Genomic DNA, 25345 nt, shown 5'->3' on the forward strand with positions numbered 1-25345 from the left:
TAACCAAAATGAATGGGTGGGGGGGGGGGGGGGGGTGGAGGGTTTGTGATGGTATTCCATTAATCAACAGTGGCAGCGCATGCTCATTTGTATTGTTAAGATGGAGTGAAATCCAGAAATTTAGGACATTGTGAAAAAATGACCTCCTTATGCATGTGGACAGCTTTTGAGGGGGGAGATGGAGGCTGGGTCTGTCAACCTGACATTGATCGATGATGCTGCCGCAGATCATGAACACAGAATTAGCGCATTAGGACTTGTATGATAAATAGACCCACCTCCTCCAGGACCCCCAATCACATCAAAGCACAAGACAAATTGACTGCTCCGACTGATTAAACCAGTAGCGCGTATTTGCATGGAACCTGTCGCCCAAATCACCAGGCCTCAACCCACTGTCCAGCATCTCCAATTAGGCTACACTGGTTTTGAGAGTGGAAGCAGGCAGGGGACTAAAAAGGGTGAGGTTTAAACCCTGACCACGACGTTGTACAAGGGGAATTGGCCATGGGATGTATTGATTGCTGAGGTAGTTAGAAGGCTGAGCAGCTGACCCATAGCACAGTGAGAGCAAATGGTCAGATACTAATAGGCCTACTACAGACTATAGAGAAGTACTCCAACATTCAGTTTTAGGTAGTCTAGTTCTTTTTTCAGTGGGGCTAACTGCCAACTGTTGCTCTTATTTTCCTTTACATTTGTAAAATGTATGCCCAAATAGTTGATGACATTTTATAGAGCATTCCTTGCTGAACATTCCTTGGGAGAAAAGGCTTCATTTGTTGCAGTGGCTTACAGTCGACTGACTCCACACAGCCTGGTTATTATTATTATTATTATTATTATTATTATTATTATTATTAGCCTATTATTATGAATCCTTTATTTAACCAGGGTAGTCATATTGAGACAGTAGCCTCTTTTTCAAATGAGCCCTGGCCAAGAAAAGCAGCACTTAATTAAAAAGACACCACATACAGTATAAAAACATACAATATACAACAGAAAATAACAACAGAAACAGTGAGCAGATACAGCCTATAAAAGACATTTGCATGTATGATTCAAAGTCTCTGTAACATACAGTTTAAAGTCAGAGAGTGGAATGAACATGTTAAGTTTAAACTTTTTCTGGTTGTTGATGAACTGGAGTTGACATCATGGAGGTTGGAGAGCAGCAGCGTACCTGCCCTGTACAGCCCAGTAGGCCATGGAGACAGTTATTTCAGCGACATGTTAGTTAGCACTATCAAACGTAACTTATTTAAGACCATTTACTGATAGCGACCCTCCTGTCTCGATGAACGTCAAGTAAATCAACCTGGTTGTGTGATAATACCGGCGAAACTTCACTCGCTGCGGCAGGAAAATGTATCTAGGCTACAATGTGTTTGTTTGGATTGGGAGCCCGGAGGAAGCATATCAACGGGTGGAAGGACAACATACATTGGCAATACTTTGGTCTATATATCTATATATCTGGGATTCACATAAGCCAAGGGGATGTGTCTACAACTACATTGGCTCCCCCATTAAATTGCGTATTCATTTTTAAGATTCTCCTTCTCACCTTTAAGGCTCTTCATAACCCTAGCACCTTCATATCTCTCTGAACTCCTTACACTCCCTCCCGCAGTCTCCTGTGCCAACTACCACCTCGTCATGCCTTCTGCTCTGCCCACCTGAGGACTATGGGATCTAGAGCCCACCTGAGGACTATGGGATCTAGAGCCTTTAGCCGTTCTGCACCCCGCATCTGGAACCTTCTGCCACCTAACATTCGTAATATTGACACTCTCTCCACCTTCAAATCCAGTCTTCAAACACACCTTTTCACAATTGCATATTTGGTTTGACCTGCTGTATTCTGTTATCTGACTTTGTTGTTTTTATCCGATTTTGCTTTGTTGTTTTTATAATGTTTGGATATGTGGTTTTATGTCTTGTAAGGTGTCCCTGAGAGCCTTGAAAGGCGCCCATAAATACTATGTATTTATTATTATTATTACTTACTTTTATTTTGTTATTATTTTAGTTTTTTTTTTTCTTTGATGACGATAGATTAGAGTGAGCATCGCGCGCGTTAAAAGCGCGCGGGTTAGTTGTTTAGGAATACATTCTAAAGTTAAACCGTATCGCCAAGTTCTAATTTCGTTTTTTTAGTTTTAGTTTTTAAAAGACACATTCCCATCCCCCAAAAAATAGTAGCGTATGCATTTATGAGTTCAAATTACATATTTCGATTGACACATCAGTAATTAGTTCTTCATTCTGGTGTAGCCCTGATACTGCTCAAAACACACTATTTCATTGTGCACGTTCTCTCTTTCTTTTTGCTTCATCTATGCAATATTGTGTGACCATGAAAACTTCTGCTTTGAATGACGATGATACTTTACTCAAGTAAATGACCATCAGTAATATGTCTGTGACGGTGACAATACTTCAGCTGACAAGAAGACAGTAAACGACTGTCGGCCTGAATGTGTGTAGAGTGGGAAGAGTGCAAACCTCTGGCACTGAGACCTCAGCTCTCCCTCTGCCTCCCCCTGCACTGGCCCCCTTCTCTCTCTGTAAAGTGCAAACAAAGAGAGGACACAAACAATGGATCACTCTGAGAGCTGAATGGCTTTGCGGGTCAAGCACTAAAACCCTCTTTTGACAGAAACACAACCCCCACTTGTTCTGGTGAAGAGAAGCTGACCCTCCCAGCAAAGAAATAATGAACGCTGCCTGTGCATTAAACTGATAAAAACTGCAGGGACTGGAATCAGCACTGCAGACAAATCACCTCTAATGTTAGCAGACCGGAGCCTGTCCTACTGTATGCCCTCCCTCTGCATCACTACAGAATACTATATGTACTGTACCCCAGCAGGGGAGGCTGGTGGAGGTAGAAATCGGAGGGTGCACTCATTGTAATGCATGGAATGGAATGAGGAAGTGTATAAACTAAAGTACCGTATCTACTGTACAGTATCTACTGTACTTAAGCTACAGTAGGTTAAAGGATTTGTTGGTACTGTATGTGTGGATGCCTGGGGTGCAGGGGAGGCTGGTGGAGGTAGAAATCGGAGGGTGCACTCATTGTAATGCATGGAATGGAATGAGGAAGTGTATACCGGTAAATGCATTACAAAGAGTCCATCCTTCGATTTCTACCTCCACCAGCCTCCCCTGCACCCCAGGCATCCACACATACAGTACCAACAAATCCTTTAACCTACTGTAGCTTAAGTACAGTAGATACTGTACAGTAGATACAGTACTTTAGTGTAGCTATTAAGGTACAGTAGATATGTACATGTATAGACAGAGTACACCATTGAGGACCCTTAGCTTCAATTAACTTGTTGTGTTGGTGTTGTTTTTAAACATTAGAGGCCTGTGTTTCTGTCTCACTGACGAAGGCCATGCTGAAGTTTTTATAGTGTTTGTTGTAATAAACAAGCCAGAATACATTTTAAAAATAAACACAGAAACACAGGCCTACTGTATAGTACTCTGTGTGCAAAGGCCATAAGATGTAGCCTTACAAACTGACAATCTGGTGCAGAAACAACACCTGCATATACTGTATTTGTTAGTCAAATTGAATGGTCAACGGCAGGCAATTCTGATTCAGCCAATAGACCAGCACTGTAAGGTAGAGCTTGAACAGAAAAGAAGCGCCATTCGCTGTCAACAGGAACCCAACGCCCCCCCCCCCCCGTCAATACAAATCCACCCCCCTTTATTTTTTTCCCCTCCCGGCTGAGACCAGGCGTAGTACAGTATTGTCTAACTGTTCTGAAGGTCTCAAGGACATCATAGTGACTCCCTGTTTCTTTTCGAGATGGCTGTACTACTCCAGTTCTGTGTGTAGCTCTAGCAGTGGTTTTACAGCTCACAGTCTGCATCGCATGGGCAGCTGTAGGTCTGAAGGCACGCAAGCTGTCGAGTCTTTCACATGTCCTGACCACTCCTCCCCCAGGTCAGCATCCATACATTAGAGCAGGGTCGGCCTCTCAGGGTCGAAGGAACTGGTGCCAATCACACCACAATACAGAGCACTGTAGAGGTGAGGAGATTCAGCAAGAGTCCTCCTTACAGATGCAATGGGACACTGTCATTTGTAACATAATAACCCTCCCTTATTCAACTGAGTTTACCGCATTTCCTTATTTGGATTTGAATAGTGAGATTTGTTGATGAGGGTAAAAGTTTTTGGACTGTTTGTGTTTTATTTTATTTTATCCCCTTGTTTTTATTTCCTTGTTTTTATTTCTTCTTCCTGTGAAGCTCATCGTAATGCATGTCTGTATAGAATGTGCTCAAGTATATATAAATCAAGTTTGATTTGATTTGACATTTCTATATTCAGTGGAAATATTCCCTCTAGGGATCTTTTGATGCTCCCTCTGGGCCTCCTCTCCTGTTTAATTCAGTCTCATTTAACACCACCAGTGTTTTACATGCTCTCTAACCAGAAGCACCCACATGTCACAGCAAACACAAGGGGAGTGATAGTTTAATATGAGGTTTCCTCCATACCTCTGTGGATTTATTAGGCAGGAGCACAGTGAACTGAGGGGGACTGTGTGAAACCATCATACCCGACCATCTATCTATTACCACCTGACCCACGGATGTTCCGAGGCTCTGCCAAACAGAAGGATTAAATGTCTCATGTTTAACCCTTTCCCCTGGCTTTGCTGAATAGATCATTTTCCTCTCTAATTATTTGAGAGAGCCAACATTTTCCATCGCCCTCTACTCCACTGAGTAATTTTCTGCGTCGAACTTGTGTCTAACCTTTTCCTGCCCCCTTTGTTTGGCTTTTGTTTGGCAACAGCTGTTATCATGGTTTTTTTGGTCAGCTGTGATTGCTCCAGGCATAACAGGAGCAGATGGTGTTTTGCTATGCATGAATGGAGCGTTAGAGGAGTTTGGACTGAATAGGCCAAGTTTTGAATGGTGTCTACACAGCACCTGCCCCTTGTAGGAGCCGAGACATCCTAGTGGCATGATCTGTCTCGGCTTTCCTGCCGTCGAAAGGGGATAAGAAAAGAAACAGAGGGGGGAGCCTTGTTGGGTACCGTCCATATTTATTGATTTTCCTCAGAGCAGTGGCATAATGTGCCGTAGTCAGTTTGAGTTAATTGGATATGACACAGCATGCACATGTAATCTATCACTTTGGTCTCCTGGTACACTTTATCAGTTTTGTTGCCATAGAAACATGTGAGCTCAGTAATAGCCTATATTAACTAATGCTAAGTAAATCGCAATATGAAGCAATTTCAGAGTCGGGTCCTCTGAACACAATGGCTATAAAATACTAGTGAAAGGAATTGGAAAGTGGCAATATGGCAGGACAAGCAGGATTTTATACTCTGGAACCAAAACGAGTCGAAATAAAAAGGGAACTGCTCTCACATTCGTGCAATACAGTGACATCTGTCAACCTCTGGGGCATGACGTGTTATGTCACAATAATGCAAGTACTCTCCAATCACTGACAGCTTGTCGTGCACTTTTCAAAATGATTCTGTAACTCAAAAACAAAATGAATAATACTTCAAATGCATTAGGCCTGAGGAATACACATCCTACCTGTAGATTACAGAAGGCTAAGCATACAATACAGAGTCAAGCAAGTCTACACCTTCTAGGGCTTGATCATATTGTTGCAGGATGACTTCTGCTTTTCTTTTTTGTATCCAACCGATATTAGACTTTTAGATGTTTATTCGATGACCTTTCAGGAGTTGACAGTAAGGTCTGTGGAATGTTCCCCTGCCTTTTGCTTGTGGAATGTGTTCCCGGTCATGTTTGTGTTCGCCCAAGTTTGTCTCTGCTTTCACACTGGTGGTTAGATGTCAGAGACACAGAACCTGTGAACTACAGAAACATTAAGGAGAGGAGAAACGGGAGAAATGGGACATCTGTGCAGTGAGCTGTCGGTTGCTGTAGGTTGAGGTTCTTGCATTGCATTGTGCCCATCAGTGGTATCTTGTAAGCTGAGAGTACCAAAAAGATACTTAATACAAATCAAAGAACCCATGGGGAGTGTAAGATAAACCATGTTAGATTTTTACAGGAAAAATCTGTCAGCAACACATGTGTTTTTTGTGTCATGAGTGATTTATGCAATGTATAGTATGTGTAATGCTGGCAGTGATTTTATGAATCTACTCTCATGAAATAATCTCTTTTGACATCATCCAAACCACATAAGTAGTAATGGCAATAGAGAGAGAGAGAGAGAGAGAGAGAGAGAGAAAGGGAGAGAAAGGGGGAGAAAGAGATTTTCCAAAAACCTGAAACACACACTCACTCGCACGCACGCATGTACGCACACACACACACACACACACACACACACACACACACACACACACACACGCACGCACGCACACACATACACACAGTATAAAGAGTCCGTTACTGTAAAAGTTTAATTTGATACACGGATAAACTGGGCCATGTCATTTTCAATTGATGTAGTGAGTTGAGTCACTGAACACAGTGCTACATTAGAGACAGCTGTGGTAGTATGAACCGTAATGCAGTGGGGGTGGTGGTAGTGGGGGTAATAGTAGCACTTATCTTATGGACCTAGTCAATTTACATAGTGGAGAATATCTACTGTAACTGGATTTGATGTACGAATCATTATGCACCACCTTGCTGCAGTTTCCTTGTTATATCAGGTCATTTTCTAGGCTAAGTTACTCATTTCATATTAGTAATGATATACATCAACTTCTTGTATTTTGTCATATTCCAATCCAATGAAATACATGTATATGTATGAGGATATGTATTTCTCGAAATACATATGGTCTTGATATTTGGACGATAGACATAATAATAGTGTGATACTGGGGAGGCTGGTGGAGGTAGAAATTGGAGGACGGGCTCATTGTAATGCATTGGATGGAATGAGGAATGAAATCAAACATGTGTGAGGAATGGCATCAAACACACCATTCAAACACACGTTTGATACCAATAGTCATTCCATTCCATGCATTACAATGAGCCTATCCTCCGATTTCTACATCTACCAGCCTCCCCTAGTGTGATGTGCAGAGGTCAGGAGAGAGGCAGATCAGGCTTACATTCATATGGTCCAACAAAAGAGGGGGATAAGCCTAAAGACTGAATCACTGTGTCACCAAGGCAACATCATTGTGTGGAAATCCAGGGATGGAGAATTTGTGTGTGTGTGTGTGTGTGTGTGTGTGTGTGTGTGTGTGTGTGCACGTGTGTGTGTGTGTATGTGTGCGTGCGTGCGTGTATGCGTGTGTGTGAGTGCTCTAGTTTCATGGTGTGACGGTGACACTACTAACCTGGCAAACTACAGATTTTTCATGCTAATAAACTATAGATAGTGTTTCCCCCTTTTTTTAAAAGAGGAAATGTAGCTTTGGGGAAATTATAAAAAAGGCTAAATCCATAATAGTGATGATGAAATGCGTATGTCACACTCCAGTATAATATAATAGCTTTGTATGAAAGAGATCTGTACTGGGGTTGTATCAGGTTATCACAAGCTTTTTGCCAACACTAAATCACTCTTAACAATGTCTTGAGAGGTTGCTTATCATCTCAACTATGCCCATCCTCGGTCTGGTGGGTCAAAAGTTCTCTAAACAAAGGTTACCATTGGTCAGGGAAGTCAGCAGTCCATTCTGGAAAGCCTGATCAGTCAACGGCCCCCCAAACAAAGTTCACCATTGAACTATGAGGTCAATAGTTCTTCAAACAAAGCTCACCATTGGACTGCAAGGTCAAGAATTCTTTCAACATGGCCTGTCATTGGACTACGAGCTTAATGGTTCTCTAAACAAAGCTTGCCATTGGACTTGAGGGTCAACTGTCCTCTCTCTCGAGGACCAGGTGGTATGAGTCAAAGGCTGCATGCTTCTTTTTTTTTTGTTGTTGACATATTTTTGATGGTTGATGAGGCAGGTCTGCATCTGTGACCTAGGTCCAGACATTGGAGATCAGCTACCGCGTGGGGCTAATGATCGGATGGTCAGTGCCAGCAGGGCTATTGTTATGGCTACATTGTTTGTATGCATTGAACAGGAAAACAAAGCACCCAAATAAATCATTAAAAATTATAGGATCACACTGCTTCCACATCTGGCTCCTTAGCTTCCCCAACATGCTGGCTCCGCATCTGACCTGACCGGGAAGGGAGACAATTGGGTCATGATCGCAAGAAACAATATTGTACATTGCTGTTATTATTTTCTACAGGTCTGTGTAATAATCCAACATACTACTTCAAATATCTCTAAGTGTGCTATTTATCGGCAGGATGCCAGAGTCAACATGCCAGGGAAGAAAAAAAACCTTAATGGAAGCCCATTGTAAGCATTATGAAATGTATCCAGCTAGTTTGTCAATATAATTCCCCCTCCCCCCTAACAGACACAATAGTACAAGTGCATAATCATCTAAAATGTGTGTTGCGGATGTAACAATGTTTTGAAAATAGCTGTAACCTTTTTATGGAGGACTCCCAAAACTCCCACCCTTGCTGTGAGTTATTTGTACACACAGTGACCGCGGTGCTGAGAGGTTATGGAATAACAAGGAGCTCCATGCATTATTAATGCCCTCCGCCGTGAAGCTGTTCAGAATAATAACAGCCATTTCCCACAGCCTCATTACTGTGTGTTTTTAAAGCATGTGTTTGGTCGCCATGGACACCCCACTCTTACATTCTCTCCTTCCCTTCCCATTGAGATTCAGGTCATGCGCAGCACTCGCTGTTTTTAATTTTCATTTCATCATAAGCGCTTTAAGACTGTTGCCAGCACTTATTTGCAGTTTCTCCAGCGGACCTCTTCACTATGGCTTCTGACAGGACAGATGCTGCAATTAATCACAGGCAGAGAAATGGGCATCGTTGCCACACTGAGGAGCCAATCACCACAGCAGCAGACCTCAACCCAAATTACAAATGCCTTCTCAAACTAACTAATTGAATACAAAGCACAATTTGAAAATCCTATCAAGCCATGTATAAAATATTCATAGAAACAGATTTTTCTCTCTTGATTTGTCTGCTCAGGTCTAGATTTCACGTTTGCCTTGCAAGAAAAAGGCATTGCCTTGTCAAGTGGCTTCACTGCCCATTGTGTATATGATAATTATTGTTTGCTACCCTGCCCTCCCCCACTCACCATGTTCAAGTAAGCTCAGAACCCCCAAAGGACATATTGGAAAATGAAGCGATTTGTACATACCGTAGTAAAAAAGAGTCTGAATCCAAAACACTGGTCAGTAAGAATGAGACAAGTACTAGTTACATGCTAACCTTCTCCAGTCTCAATACTATGACACACAATTACAATGGTATTTCATTTGAATCAGTAAGAAACAGCACACACTATAATGTTCGCAACATTGAAGGTCTCATGTCCCTGCAAGTTTACTTTTATATAATTACTCAATAGAAAACATACACATCTCTTTTTCTATTTTGAAATTAACTGAATACTTGGAATAATTATCAATGTATTTATTTTCATTTTCAATATCTAACAAGAAGACATGAAGAAATACTTCATACAAAATTATGGCTAATATAATCTTTGAAATGAACTGATTCCTTCAAATAAATATTTATGATTGTTATTTTAATTTCAAACAAGGAGGAGACACAAAGAAATATATAATACTTCATACAAAATTATGGCTAATATCATATTAGTGATGGAATGTCTGGTTTTGTTTTAATTTCATGGCCGAGCAAAACTCAAATGTTGAATTAAATTTCCTATTAAGAGCTCAAAACAAGTTGTATTTCATACTGAAATGCATTTATTCTATGGACAGTTTTCAAAAGCAGTTGGTTTTTATCTGTAAGCAAAATACAAACAAATTAATTGCTGCTATTATAACTCATAAAAAAGTATAAAAGAGCAGAAATGCACTATGTGATATAGCAATCCACAGGTCGTTTACCAATGTTTTAATTAAAGCCTCACATATTAAAACTTTACAACAGGTGATATGAAAAATGTACAACGTTTCTCTTCTCATGGATTTCATTACAGCTGGCAAAAAGACCCCCATTACCTTATCAATTGGCTTTGACAGTGCAACAAAATGGCTCTGCTAATTGTTTATCATTTTACTTTTGATAAGTTTGTGGTATCAAGGAGAAGTGTAAAAATACAACAATCAAGAAACCATCAACCTTGATCCTGGAATTTGCGTTTACCCTTAAAATATCCCCTTTATTACACAAAATAAGAACATAATTTAATTGTTAAACATCTGAGGTAAAAACAAATATATAAAAGGAGGATTTTTTTTGGAGTGCCAGTTACACACTTTAGAGCAAAAATGAACTTTTATAGTATTTTACTGGAAAGAGGAGGTGTGATTTCCCCAAACTCTACAAAACAACGTAAAGCATTAAGGGCTCTGCACACAGCGTGCGATTTCTGTTGCGCGTCAACGTTCCATTTTGAAGTTTGAATGGAAGTCTATGAGAACATCGCATTTACCCACACACGGCCCCGATTTTAATCGCACGGCGAACATTCGATTCCATTCATTTTGAATGGGACAAAGCAGTGCGACAAAACTCGCACGCCGTGTGCTTTGTCCCATTCAAAATGAATGGAATCGAATGTTCGCCGTGCGATTAAAATCGGGGCCGTGTGTGGGTAAATGCGATGTTCTCATAGACTTCCATTCAAACTTCAAAATGGAACGTTGATGCGCAACAGAAATCGCACGCTGTGTGCAGAGCCCTTTACAGTTACAGTTTGACATAATGATGACATGATGGTCTATGGCAGTTTATGTCTCTTTGTCTGTTCGTTCCTCCATCCAGTAGTCCCCATCCCCAAGTCATTTCTCAGTTCCTTTCTTCCTCAAGATATTGTGTGCCTTCATGACATGAGATGAACACGCTCAGATATCACTTGAAATGCATGATGATTTGATCGAGAAATTTCCCTTCGGCAAATTGTTAAACAGTTACATCTGCAGGAATGTAAGGGAAGAGAAAAAAGGGGAAAAAGGTAGAAGTCTCACAATATACTGGCCAGTGTGGGAACAGACATTTTGATGTGTGGATTATACTGGGATCCAGTATTGTACGGGTAAGTAAGTTTTTCAGTTCAGGCGTTCTCTGCCAGAGGTGAGAAGCTGCAGAAATGCCTCTGTTGAAATCCATTCACTGTGTCCAGTAGTTGGGCTGAACTGACAACGTTGACCTCATAAATAAAGCTTTATCGTTAAATAAAATCAGGGGCATTTCCCTTTTCACAAAATGTGCCCCAAGTCAGTTTTGAATTGACGATCGAGAGAAAGACTGACAAACAAACAAACAAACAATCAATCAATCAATCAATCAATCAATCAATGGGCACTGGCCTACCGACTTCCCGCTTAGCGCGCAGCCTATTTTATAGACAAAAATCCAGCTAAGGTATTTGCCCCTTTACATGTGTATGCATATCCGTCTATAACAATGGACAGTTCTTTGTAAAACATTCTAATTCTTACACACTTCTTAAGTGCAACTTAGAAAAGCAACGTGGAACGATGCTTTTATTCTATGCCTCTTCTTTGAGATAAGATCTTCATTTGGCTCAGTAGATGCTGACCTGGGACAGGGCCTGGGCATGGGCCTGGATCTGGGAAGGGTGTGGCGGCTGTGTGGCCGGCTGGGGGCTGCCCAGGGATGCAGAGCCTCCCACTGAATGGGGCGTACCGGGCGAGTGCTGTGGTGGGGAACACTGAGACTGATGCTGCTGCTGCTGCTGGATCTGCTGCATTTGCTGCTGATGCAGCTGCATCTGCATGTGTTGGAGCTGCTGCTGTTGCTGCTGCTGCATGTGCTGCTGCTGCTGTTGCTGCTGTTGCTGCTGTTGCTGCTGCTGCTGCTGAATGTGATGCTGCTGCAGCTGCTGCTGGAGGTGGTGCTGGAAATGCTGATGCTGCATCTGCTGCTGAATCTGTTGGTGGTGCATCTGCTGCTGCTGCATCTGATGGTGCTGCAGGTGCTGCTGCATCTGCTGCTGCTGCATCTGCTGCATGTTGTGCGGCTGCTGCCCGGGCTGCATGGGCGGGCTCATCTGAGACACGGCGGTGGACTGGGCTCCGGCCACCATGGCCCCGCCTCCACCGGCGCCCATCTGGCTCATCAGCTGGGACGGCACGCCGTTGGGCATGTTCTGGTGGGCCACCGCCACTGAGGTCACGATCTGACCACCTCCTCCCAGCCTCATCTGCAGCGGCTTGGGGGCGATGGCCCGGGGAAGGCCCTGCTGGAGGGCCAGGGCAGCGGCGGCGGACATGGAGGGGTGCTGGGAGAGGGGCGAGGGCATCACCAGGCCCGGGGACAGGCTGGTGCAGGCCAGGGTCTGCTGCACAGAGCGGATGGTCTGAGCCTCCGCCGACTCTGCCGCAGCCTGAAGGAGGAAAAAAAGACACGGCTGTGTTAACAAAGTCAAGCTGGATACGTGTTATTTCCAGACAGCAATTTGTAAAGATGCGGGAACCTTGTTTTGCAGAAAATGTGAATATTCAATTTGCCACATGTCACGATTAAATTCACACGTCTGTTGGGCGAAGAGGAAAAGTAAAGTCTCACCTTTGAAACCAGGCTGGCGCGGTACGCAGCAAGTGCTTTTAAATACTCCTTTTTGGCAGCCTCTGTTTTGCTTTTATATGCCTGCAAATACAAGAGAGACAGGTGTGAATGACGGGTGACAAAGAAAGGATCACTCCTGAGATGCTTCCTCAACCCCGAGGCATAGGCGGTGCAAAAATCGGTCCAAAATGGTCTTCTTTGTATCAGGTGCATTGGTTTGTGCATCTGTCCATTGAAGCCTTGAGAACCCAATAATCATGCAATTAACATGTTCCCAGTCCAATATCGATTCGGAGAAAGGTAGAAATGGGAGAAAACTTCTTTCTTCTCGATACAACCTTTAATCATCCCCTGGGAGCCATAACTGCTAATGGCTAATGATCAAGTGGTTGGATTCTTAATCAGACAAAATGGCGGTATAGATTTCAAATATATCTACCTGTTTCGCTTCCTCTCCCAGACCGTCCCACATGGAGGCTACAATCTTGGAAACCTCCCCGAAGGTGGCGTTGGGGTTCTGGCCCTTAATGGCCGCCTGGGTGTCTCTGAAGAACAGAGCGTACGCTGACACAGGCTTCGAGGGCTCGTTGGGATCCTTCTTCTTCTTCTTCTTGGGGGTTTTAGGCTTCTTCCCGGCATCTGGTGCTGGGCGTTTTTCTCCAATGACCTACCACACGACACAAGTGATCTCAGTCAGACAACAATGTGAACACCGTGCAGGCAATACAAATGGTGGTGAATCGTAGAAGCAGATGAGCTATGTCTATGTTTTAAGCACTGTGTGCTATATGTGACACTTTCTTTTCAAACACAACCGGCTCCAACTAATTTCATTAGGTGAACATGCTTTGAAGGTAGAACCCAAAAAAATGTTAATCTTAATCAATCTGGTCCATTTTTCTCAAGAGTTAACCCAAGTATGTTGCATTTGCATTTGCTAAGAGCTAATGGTTTGTGTTGATCGTGGCATGTTAGTCTTTGTCATTACTCACCCTGTTGCCATCATCCTGGTCGTCCTCGTTGATGGAGCTGGAGGGCGAGGGCGTGGCAGACTTGCTGGCCGGGGGTGAGGGTGAGGTGTGGGCGATGTTGGGCCCTGTCATGTTGAGGCCCAACTGGGCACTGAGCTGGGACTGGTTGATGGTGGTCAGCTGGTTCCGTGACATCATCCCAGGGTTGTTCATGCTGATAATGGATCTCATGACCATGGCGGGGTTAGGGGAGTACTGACGAAGATGGCCTTGTCCAATGTTCTGATTCACAGGAGAGACAGAGGGAAACATCAGGGAATCTGGCACACCTTAAAAGACTATATCTGGTCATCCCATCACATTCTTCTTCAGATTGTCATATGATCACACAAAATCAACTGATGCATCACCCTGGGTGTTTAACTTCTCCATTACCGGCCATGATGAATTATCTAGACACCTGAGCGCCCAACTTTATCTGCCAGTAATAGATGGTTGCGCAGTGCAATTGATACGGTTCAAAACACTCTATTGTATGGAAATATGTGGCACAGCTTTTGACTGCCCAGTCCCTGGTGGATATCTGAGTCAGTGCCCTTGTGATGGGAACATAACCTCAAACGCCAGAGAAAAAAAAAGAAAGATTGTTCGAGTTGCAATTTGTATGCACAATAACTACCCACAAGTCATTTTGGATTTAAGTGCCCCACAAATAAAAATTCTGTACTTTTCTGTGAAGTCTGACATTTTGAAGGTTATAACTTTCCCCTGCGTCGCTGATGGTAGCACAAAACCATACCTTGAGTATGTTTAGAGATGAAATTCTATCTGCTGGCAGCTTTCATAGATCATACTTTGACTGCCAAAGAGTGAAAAAAAAGTATTTCTCTATAATCAACTCCATAAATCAACTTGCTGAAGGGATAAGACTTGAGTGTTGTTGTATTTTTTTTCCCTCTTAACATCCTGGGCAAAGACGAAAACCGTCTCCATGATTTTTAATACATTTCCTTTGGTAAAACATTACGTTCTTAAACAGTTCTTTGTAGAGAGGTGAAGGTGGAAGTGTTTCCATTGATTGCACTGAGGATGACATTACAGGGCCTGCCAGTCTCTCAGAGAAAAGACTGATCAAGAGAGTAACAGTGCTGACAAGGAAATGAGGAGAAAATAATCAGGCACAACACAAAGGTGATTTGTTCTCCCCGGGCACATCCATCTGGTATTCAGCAGCACAAACTCAATCTCTCCCAATATCAACACATCATAAACCCACACATCTGACTTTATTGAAAGAACCTCATGAACCCTGGTCTTCAAAACAATATTCTAACACCTTCTCAGACACAAACATATTGAATTCACAATCCACTTCTTTTCTCATATGCCACGTCTACTACTTATCATGAATACAATCTACGAGGCACGATGCACTAAATATTTACATGTACATAGTGCCATTCCACAAAAGTAGGAAAGGGGAATTTAATACATATTTTTGGGATATTGCAAATATGGCACCATTGAATTCCCTCTTGAATAAACGGCGCAACAAAGGGAGCCTGTGTAAGTGACTTTGATTTACATATCTCCAGTCTAAAATGTTCTACTTGATGTGAAAATCTCATTGTCATCTCCATTACTGAGCACACAAGGGCTCTCAGAGTGCTCTCTGCTCATTGAGAACATCAAAGATGCACACACTGCGCTCATTAGCCATGGCCATCTGTATAATAACGCTTCTGCCCAATCCCAATGATGCAATTTCACTTAGAGCAATGACACATCAGGGCAATTTGTGTAAAATATAGTGTTTTCTTCCGAAACTGCCCTGCCGTATATTTATTTAAATACCATACCACTGTATCAAAATATATCATGTTCCATTTAGACCTGTATTGATGTTTCTGTTCTGTAGTGTAGTGTTAAAATGATATCATATATCCCAGCTGGCTACAGTGTACACATCAAAGCCATTGAATTACCCCATAGTAATTCATAGGGTATGATGAGTTTAAACTGGGGAGTAAATAAATAAACTAAAACATTTTCTGAGGCTTTTTTTTAACCTTAGATTTATCAACATAAAAAGCATTAGCGATGATACAGCAGTTGAAAATATCAAAGCACATGCATAATTTGAACAAATCAGTTATCTAACATCAAAAGGGCACTAGCTAATACCAATTCGTGTGAAAGAAAATACATAATTTTAAGCTACGCGGCTTTAATTATGGGTGTGAATCTGCAACAAGTCTGTTTATTTATGTCCTTCCGTCTGCTCATTTGCATTTTGATTAGAATATTGTCTGCAGTCACAGCAGACGTCTCAATAGATATTTTGATAGTCATCATAAATCTGCAAATAAGTCCTTATCTTGAGTGCACAGTGGCCAGATGTGCCCAGCCCCTCCTTTATAGGGGGCTCCATCCAACTAGTGTGGGTGTGTGTGTGTGTGTGTGTGTGTTTGTGTGTGTGTGTGTATGTGTGTGTGTGTGTGTGTGTGTGTGTGTGTGGTGTACGTTTGTGTGTGTTTGTGTGTATGTGTGTGTGTGTGTGTTTGTGTGTGTGTGTGTATATGTGTGTGTGTGTGTGTGTGTGTGTGTGTGTGTGTGTGTGGATGTGTGTGTGCGTGTGTGTTTGTGTATGTATGTGTGTGTGTGTGTGTGTGTGTGTGGATGTGTGTGTGTGTGTGTGTGTGTGTGTGTGTGTGTGTGCCCACAGTCTATGCAATCTACTCTCCAATCAACCAATCAATAAGGCTTTCTGATGGAAATATTGAGATGGAGACACTCAACATGTATGCCTTTAAAATAATAATAAAAACCTTGCTAAAAAAGCCAGCTGCAAATACACAGAAAGCTATGTGTAGCTGTCAACCTGTCACAAGCACATTGGCTTGTTTGATAGATGGCTGTTGGCATCAACCCCACATATAGTAGTATACTCTCCACAGCATCAAAGCGTCCCAACAACTATGAAATGCAATAAAAAAAACCTAACAATAGCCAAGACCCTTCTACAACACACCAGCTAATAAACATAGCAACAGGACCGAAAAATGCAATATTACTCATTCAGAAGTGCAGGGATAAAAATCTCAATAGCAATGTCAATGAAAAGAGGCCTTGAGTCTGTTCTTGGAGATATTGGAATCAGAATGTTGTGGAGGTGGGGAATTTATTAACAGTGGCACTGTGTGAGCAGTAACAGACTGAAAAGAATGTTAACAAGTTCAATTTCCATTCAATCAACGACAGAGCTCTTGGAAATGTTCCATTGCAGGAGAGAGGTAAAATCATCTATATGGTAATTATACGGATGAATCCCCCAGTTACTTTCGCCAGCGTGAAAGGTCAGTCCTATTAAAGATAGTTTATCAGTCCTCTGCACATATTCCTTTACTGTGCTTTTAAACGGGAACATCATTTTATTTTTCTCTCCCCCCCCCCCCCCCCCCATTTTCGGCTACCTGCAGGACTCAGTGCTTAAGCCAAATGAGAAAAATGGAATTTTGAATGCCTGTAAAGGCTATAATAGTGTGAAGATAAATTGTTTTTCTCCCCTCTCTCTCTCTCTCTCTCTCTCTCTCTCTCTCTCTCTCTCTCTCTCTCTCTCTCTCTCTCTCTCTCTCTCTCTCTCTCTCTCTCTCTCTCTCTCTCTCTCTCTCTCTCTCTCTCTCTCTCTCTCTCTCTCTCTCTCTCTCTCTCTCTCTCTCTCTCTCTCTCTCTCTCTCTCTCTCTCTCTCTCTCTCTCTCTCTCTCTCTCTCTCTCTCTCTCTCTCTCTCTCTCTCTCTCTCTCTCTCTCTCTCTCTCTCTCTCTCTCTCTCTCTCTCTCTCCTGAGAACACTCTCTCCAAAACACTTCTCAGTTTCTCTGCTGTGCATACGCTGTCCATCCACAGGCACCCAACCTCCAACCCACCACCCCAAAACAAGTCAAACCCCCTGCCCCCCCACAAAACAAATTCCGGCTTTCCACACCCTTTGTTTATCTGGCCATGGGGGTTGCAAACACCCCCCACCCCCTTTGTTGCCCCCCAAACTCCCAATCCCCCCCCCCCCCCCCCCCCAACGCCACCAACCATTTCTCCTGATGCACTCTGGGTATTTAAAACTTGTTCAACATGATATCATTTCATTTCGAGCACAGCCTGAGAAAACCAAATTACAGAATCAATCACACAGAAGGTCAGGCTGAGACTTCATTACAAGTATTGCATGCCTGCATGAATATCTTTCATTTCTGACTGACCCTATATGTCACAATAGCTGTCTGGTGAAAGAAAAAAACGAGAGAAAAAGAAACAGAGAGAAAAAAAAATCCACTCTCTGAAATTGATGTACAACTGATGTCAGTGCTACTCAGCTTGGAAGGGAGATAAGAAAAGTGTGTAAAAAAAAAAGACATGGTTTACTGCAACACTGGCCATATTTTCCATTTTATTCAAGACAGTGGTTTGTGTGACCGGTCAAATTCTTGTGGGATTACATTCATAGACGACCTTCACACCATCAGAGTATATTTGATCACACAAACAATCAAAGAAAAACTGCTTTTTCAGCCTCACATTCACTACTACCACTTATTTGGTACTGCTGGCTGTAGTATGTGGCAGACAACTGTAGATTCATGTATGGGTCTATCAGGTAACACATCTATGCATTTAGTCTTATCGGTAATTGTGACATTACGGTAACTATTATGAATACAAAGTAATAGTGTGTACTCGTTAATACATACAGTAAGCCTATGCAGTTTACTGACTATGGGGAGCAATGTACTGAACTACTTCACACTACTATTTCTTACCCAATTATGAAGATATGACCTCCTACAAGTAGGGACCTTTTAAAAGACCATTCATACAGCCATGCTTATATGTTCCTACAATGGGCAAAAAGGCCATAAATCTGTAGAAAGATGAAGATAGATAGCAGGGTTTTCAAAATAACACCTAGAGGGAGAGAGTGTGAAGGGAACAGTGAATGAAGCCATAATGGAAGCTCTACCTCCAATAGTATTTGGCAGTATTGAGACCCAATCACAAATCCCGAGGACACATGCTGGGAGACAGAAATGAGAGTCAGAAGCTTGTTAGAAGAGCAGATTAAATAAATAATGACTTCAGATTCAGGGCTTGCCAGGCATTTTCTACAGCTGAGAAATGTATTTTCCCTTTGTAGGAGCACAGCATCTGTGGCCAATTTGCTAGACATACGCAGAGCATTAGGGTGAAAGGAATTAGTGAAACACTTGGCAAAGCGAACTACATAAGGGGAATTCGAGGAACAGTACAGGTACACCCGTCGGTTTGGTTTCTGATGTTGCTGGGAGAGGCTATCACAGTTACAAATTATTTGCTGTCAGACAGATAGCAGATGAAAACAAAGGAAGCCATCTGGGGAATATAACACTGTGCCTCATTGAAAAAAATTAATTGCAATATTGCATGGTTTATTTGTGTGTCCTTGCAGCCATGCTGAATACAAACCATGGTAACAGTGAACATCATTTTTGTCTTTTAGTGTCACTTCCATTGGCGTACCGCAAATAAAACAACCTTGGTTGAAATTGTTATTTAAAGTCGCCTACACTGAGAATGATACTTGAATCTTTTTTTTCTTCCCCTTTCCCTTTTTCATAATTATGATTATTTTTTATATCAAACTCTTGCTTCTCCTCTCTCAAAGACAATGACCTAAATCAATGGAATTTCCAAAGCATTGTCTTTCTGTTCAGGACTTTTGGGGATCAATCCCATTTGCTCACAAAATGGAGGGCCACCGTAAGCCCTCCTCTGGTACAATGTGTGATGAGTGATAAAGCCTGGAAAGTGTGCCAGTGACAATGCCACAAGGCAAGGAGCAGAAACCACAGTCTCTACCCCCAGTTTTAATAGTCTCCTCACAATCAGAGACATGAGCCATGCAAATGGTGTTAAAGAGGAATAATGTTTGAGAATCAAATCTAATCCTCTACCAAGTCGTGAGAACAGTCAGAACGGTAATTGTGTCAAGGTTCCATTTTCTACCAGATGTAGAAAGCTTAACTGACCATGAAATGAAAATTCTTTAGGCAAAAGCCTTCCGGTGTTCGCTTATGCGGCACAGATATTTTAAAAGCTGCAATTATTTTACATGCCAGTAGCATGGAATGAGAAAAAGCTATAAAAGTTTATAGTGCCTGCCCATATTGGAATGTAAATAAATATCCATAATATCAGTCCAATTCACCATATGTGAGGGTGGGTGGGGTGGGGGGTCTAAAACCTATTTTCGTATGAATGCATGGCTAATATGGTCATGACACTTTACTTCAATGTAATGATTTGGTTCACAAAACAAAACTCAGCGTCGGTATCATCAGATCATATTTCCCCTCATGACACACGTTTTCGTTGCATATTTTCCTCTCCTAAACGAAGCCCACAGTTCAGTAACTGCTGTGAGACTATTGACATTTCTATTTTTTCCTCCTCAATGCATTTCTGTATCTGTGGCATTTGAGAACGATCCTTTCGATCAGCAACCTTAAAATCTACAGCACATAAAGTCATCAGCATAAAGGAAGGAAGGAGTTTACCCGTTCCGCATTTTTATCATCCACATCAATAAGCAGAAAGGTTAGCGTTGAGATCCATTCATTGAGTCCCTCGCTAAGTACTGTTCTCTTTGAAGTGAATTCTAGGAGTGCAGTGTTGTTTAACACATAAACAACCTGGACCTGATCCTGAAAAAAGTATTGTGGTTGAGGGGCATTGAGACTCAGAACCACGGGTAAAGGCCTGGTAACAAACAGCACGTCATGTGACAGTGGACAGAGAGATGCATCAGCATTTTACAATCAAAGGGGTTCTGGAACCAACACGAATTACATGCATCAAACGAGCCACTTTTTCACTAATCCAGTTTTCAGTTTTCCTTTACCCCCCTAGGGGTTCGAAAGGAAATGGCACTGTAATGCCCAAAGCAGTTATATATCTGTGTATATCCATTCCCATTACAGAGATTACTATAATTGTTTCGTCCTATAAGACCCAAACAGTAGTAAAATCAGTGTTTGACGTTGCACTATGGTGGCCATTGCCCATTGTGAGAGTGCACCTCTAGCTCTGGGCCAGAAGCTGGGCCAGGTGCATCAACTACAGGAGGTTTCTATAGTAGACTGTTCTGTGGGTGGTGCATGTTTATGCTCCAGGTACATACGTAGGTGATGCTGTAAACTTTGCATGGGGCTTTCCTATACCGTTGGTGTGATAGCCCCTCCCCCCCTCCTATCCTAGCCCCTCCCCCCTCCTATCCTAGCCCCTCTCCATCTCCTATCATAGCCCCTCCCCCCACTCCTATCCTAGCCCCTCCCCACCTCCTATCCTAGCCCCTCCTCTTCTGCTATCCTAGCCCCTCCTATCATAGCCCCTCCCCCCACTCCTATCCTAGCCCCTCCCCACCTCCTATCCTAGCCCCTCCCCACCTCCTATCCTAGCCCCTCCCCATCTCCTATCATAGCCCCTCCCCCCACTCCTATCCTAGCCCCTCCCCACCTCCTATCCTAGCCCCTCCCCACCTCCTATCCTAGCCCCTCCTATGCTAGCCCCTCCTCCCCTTCTACCAGCCCCTCCTCTCCTCCTCCCCTTCTCCTCCACCCCTCCCTCAGTGTTGCTGTACTCACCATTGGCAGGCCGTTGTTGAGGGACACACCCTCCTGGTCCATGAGGTTGCGTGAGATGGTGATGGAGGGCAGCTCCAGGCTCTGCGGGGGGAACTGGGGGGTGAAGGGACCCCGATGCTGGGATGGGTGGTTCGCAAGACCTGGGAATGGTGTGTCCACATCCGATAGGCCCAGTCCAGACTCTGTCTCTGGAGGGGGGGTGATAGGGGGGATCTCAAACTCTTCGTCTCCCAGGCTGGGGGTGTGGAACGTCTGAGGAAAAGGGAGAAAGGGGGTACACTGTCAAATCAATGGGTTCATAGTGTGTGATAATAAGTACATGTAGTGGTAGTGGTGGTCTAGTGGATAGTGAGTTGGACTTGTGATCAGAAGGTTGTGAGTTCAAATCCCGCCTGAAACCACACCACTACTAGTGTGCCCTTGAGTAAGGCACTTAGCCCTCAGTTACTCCAGGGGGAATGTCCCTGTAATTTGTAATTGTAAATCGCTTTGGATTAAAAGCGTCTGCTAAATGTTAAAATTATTAATTATTACATGTATACAGAATCAGATCAGTAACCAAATATCATCTTAAACCATGGTAGGTTCACACCTGCAGCAAACCTAATTTTCTCGGATTAAACTTTGTTTAAAGGAGGAGTTAAAATGAAGTGGAATGGTAATACACTTGTCTGTGAACACACTGAGATGTAACATTTCCTAAAGCTAAACCTATTTAAGTCTATTTTTGCGCGAAAGGAGTGCAAGTGCAGGGAGAAGAAGACGTCAGAACCGGAAATATCAAGCAGCAATCATGAGAGAGAGGATACATGATAAAAGCCCTTAATCTTTATGGATGGGAGATGTTGGGGCTGAAGGGCACAGAAAATAGACGTCACCGAGAGATGGGTTTAAAGAACATTTTTAGAGATTATTACACATGGCCAGAAGTGTTTCTCTTTGTTAACCCTCGCTTGCACCCTTAAATCTGCTCATCAAACAGCCTAATCCCCCTCCCTTCTGAATTAAAGCTTCTGGTCACACATAATTTGCTTATTTGGTCTTCTTGGAGATGGGACTGCCTCACCTACTCTGGTCTTGTCTTCATCTGAACAGACGGTCTCCTAAAAAGCCAACGCATTCAAAGCTCGCCCACAATGACCACATTTCGGCCTACACCCCAGAACACAATTGGATGCAGGCACTAGTGGCACGGGATTCAAGCACTTCTCTCTCTCTCCATCATATCAAAGCTTTTAAGTCGAGTTCAAACGCATCTCTTCCCTGCCTTGGGTAAGTGTTCTATCACTGTTAATGCACATGTTAGCAGGCAAGCTCGAAGGCAGAACGGGAAGTCAATCAACTTTCTCTCTCTCTCCCTCCCTCCCTCCCTCCCTCTCTACCTCTCTTTCTCTCTCTCTCACACTGTCTAACTCTCCCTTTCTCCAGCAAGCAATGAAAAACCATAAGGAAGGCAGCAGAGGGGATATGCCAGCATAGCTCCTTGATTAGAGTGTATTAATGTTCCTCTTGCTTGCTTTAGCACACAGACACTTGAAACTAATTCATTGCCTACTCAGGGCAGCTGTCTTGACAAGCGCTGATGAATTCCAGTGTCAGAGGCAAGCTAATAGAGTTCTCTTCCTCTCTTTTCTCCTGTTTCATACCACTGCTGAACTTTTTGATGCTTGTTTCACAGCTGTTAAAGCAGTTCTCCAATCTGATGGAGGCCCACGGGGTGTTCATCACAGCTCTGGGTTGTTGGATGGATTGAGATGAGGACAAATTATAGGCATCTCTTCTCTTCCACCGAAGCCATTTACTGTGGGCCCCGTCAACATCTTTTACAGAATCCCCCAGATTCCCTTCCCTGAAAAAACAACAACCTCTGGAACATTTTTCCATCTTCATGCCAAACAATAGTTAAGCGCGAGCTAATCACAACACAAAAGTTGTTTGAAACGTAAATAAAACCGGGAGTGTCATGACTCAACGCTGGAGAACTGTTGCTGGGACACATGGAAGTGATCAGGGAGAAGATCATCACAGGCGTGATTCCAAATCCCAACCTGTCATTAGAGAAGAATGATGTGCAGTAAAAGACCTTCTGTTTGTTTGGCCACTTTTACAGGCCTCACAAGGTTTGTGAGAAAAAAAAGAAAAAAAACCGATGACGACGATCTCATTGGATATGACTTGGGAGACGCGAGCAGGTTTCCTTTGGTCAAGGACTGTGTGTAAGTTAACCCAGCACAGTGGACAGAGATGCCCTATAGGCTAAACCACACGGTGGCCTGAATGAAAGAACCAACCAGGAGATTTGAGACAACCTTCATGGATGAAGGTGAGCTAAGGTGAGTTCCATTTTTATAATAAAACAAAGCAAATGTGACTGTGACCTTTACAGTAAACACAGACATGCCCTTGGAGGGCAGGAATGGTGGATTTCATTTCTGCTAAACTGGTGGAGGTGGAGGGAGGGAGGGAGGGAGTTGGAGGGAGGGAGGGAGGGAGGAATGAGAGATCACTATCAAAAGACTGCGGTTGTGTCTTGTCTCCGCGTTGTTAATGATGATCCAAATTAACATCTGCACAAGTGGGGAAGATGGAAATAGAGACGTGAAGTTTAGGACTCGTCTGGGGGTATGGAAGGTGTCAGCTGTCGGGCCTCTCCCTCTGGGAAGAGGTGCCAGACTAGGAGAAGCCTGGTGGTGGAGGCCCGAGAGTGGGTTACAGCCGCCGCACACTGCCTGGTGTCACTTCACATAAAGCCTGCCTAATTCTGCACCGGGCGCAGCTTAGGGGGGGCTCTGATCTGAGATTAAGAGATGCACAATCCACTTTCTTCACATCAGCAGCCTGATTATCCATTTAAATTGTTCTGTAAAGCACAGCAGAGCCAAGTGCCAAGCCAGATGCTGGCGCGGGGTGTGTGTGCGCATGTATGTGAGTGTGTGTGTGTGTGTGTGTGAGTGTGTGTGTGTGTGAGTGTGTGTGTGTGTGTGGGTCCGATGGCACGAGGGCAGAAAAGGGCTTGTAAGAGAGAGGGCCAGATCCATCCAGCATGTCTCAGCAGATGTGTAGGGAAATCTCCCAGCCATAATGCATCATGATGTAATGGCCATGTTAAAATCCATGCCTTCCAGGCCCTGGTGAAAAGGCCATTAGGTTTACAGGACACACACACATTCACTTGCATAAGTAATGACCATGAGAATAGAGGCGAAAGGGTTACAGTATTGGAAATGTTCAGGGAAACGCACGAGGCATTTAATGTGGAAGATCCATCTGATGCGTCCCTATGAACTCTCCAGGATCCAGTAGCCCCCTCGCCCCCCTCGCCCCCACTCCATCTCATATTCTACTACCAGCAGGTGCTCTTTCAATATGAAGACAGGAGCAAGAAAAAGCTTTTGAAGCAATATCTTCAGTCTTTCAATAAACGTTGTAATCCAATTCACTGATGCAATAACCAAGACTTGTTAAAGGCAGCACCATGCAATTACGGCATATAATAGGCCCCCGAATCAATAGTGGCAGGATTGAGACTCCAGTTTCCAATATCAGAGAGGCAAAGAGCACAGCTACTCGAATGACAACATCAGCAGTGGCCCCACAATCAACATACTTCAACTTTCTACCCCTTTCAGATCCATTTCTACATATTTATAGTTCATTACACCTCTGTAATTCGATTGAGAGGGAGAAGTGATACTGCTGAGTGGAACTGAATCCTGGTGTACAGTATCATTTTCCCTAAGGAGAGTAGTCAAGCTCCTTGGTAGAGAACGTACATGCTTTAGCAGGCACACACCAAGGTCATCTAATCTCATTCTGGAAGTGGATGAGGTAATAACACACCGGCCATCTACATATCCAAGATTGTTTTATCTAGCCTGTTGGATAAGCATTCGAGTTTATTTTCTGATGTAAGTAAAGTACTCAGTGGTGATAGGATGATTCATAATTCCACTGTTGCAAATCATACAGTTGCTAGAGGACTGAATGTTTTGCAGCTAACAATTACCTCTTGGTTCCATTTGAAAACAATGTCTTATGCGAGTGCGCTTGCTTGTATAAATTTAGCTGCTGTCGAAGTCACTGGTT

General features: G+C 43.2%; 1 protein-coding gene across 1 annotated transcript in view; it reads right to left on the reverse strand.

Moving 5' to 3' along the window:
- Nucleotides 1–11612: 11612 nt before the first annotated feature.
- Nucleotides 11613–25345, reverse strand: part of tox3 (TOX high mobility group box family member 3) — a gene marked incomplete at both ends in the record, with an annotated part of 38090 nt that continues 24357 nt past the window's right edge. The window contains 5 exons of the mRNA XM_080539439.1: nucleotides 11613–12434; nucleotides 12617–12697; nucleotides 13056–13283; nucleotides 13609–13869; nucleotides 21260–21511. Of these exons, the coding sequence (XP_080395565.1) occupies nucleotides 11613–12434; nucleotides 12617–12697; nucleotides 13056–13283; nucleotides 13609–13869; nucleotides 21260–21511 (1644 nt within the window). The remainder of the gene's footprint in view (nucleotides 12435–12616; nucleotides 12698–13055; nucleotides 13284–13608; nucleotides 13870–21259; nucleotides 21512–25345) is intronic.

This window comes from Nansenia antarctica (assembly GCF_963989245.1).
Source record: "Nansenia antarctica genome assembly, chromosome: 9".
NCBI classification, from domain to species: Eukaryota; Metazoa; Chordata; class Actinopteri; order Argentiniformes; family Microstomatidae; genus Nansenia; species Nansenia antarctica.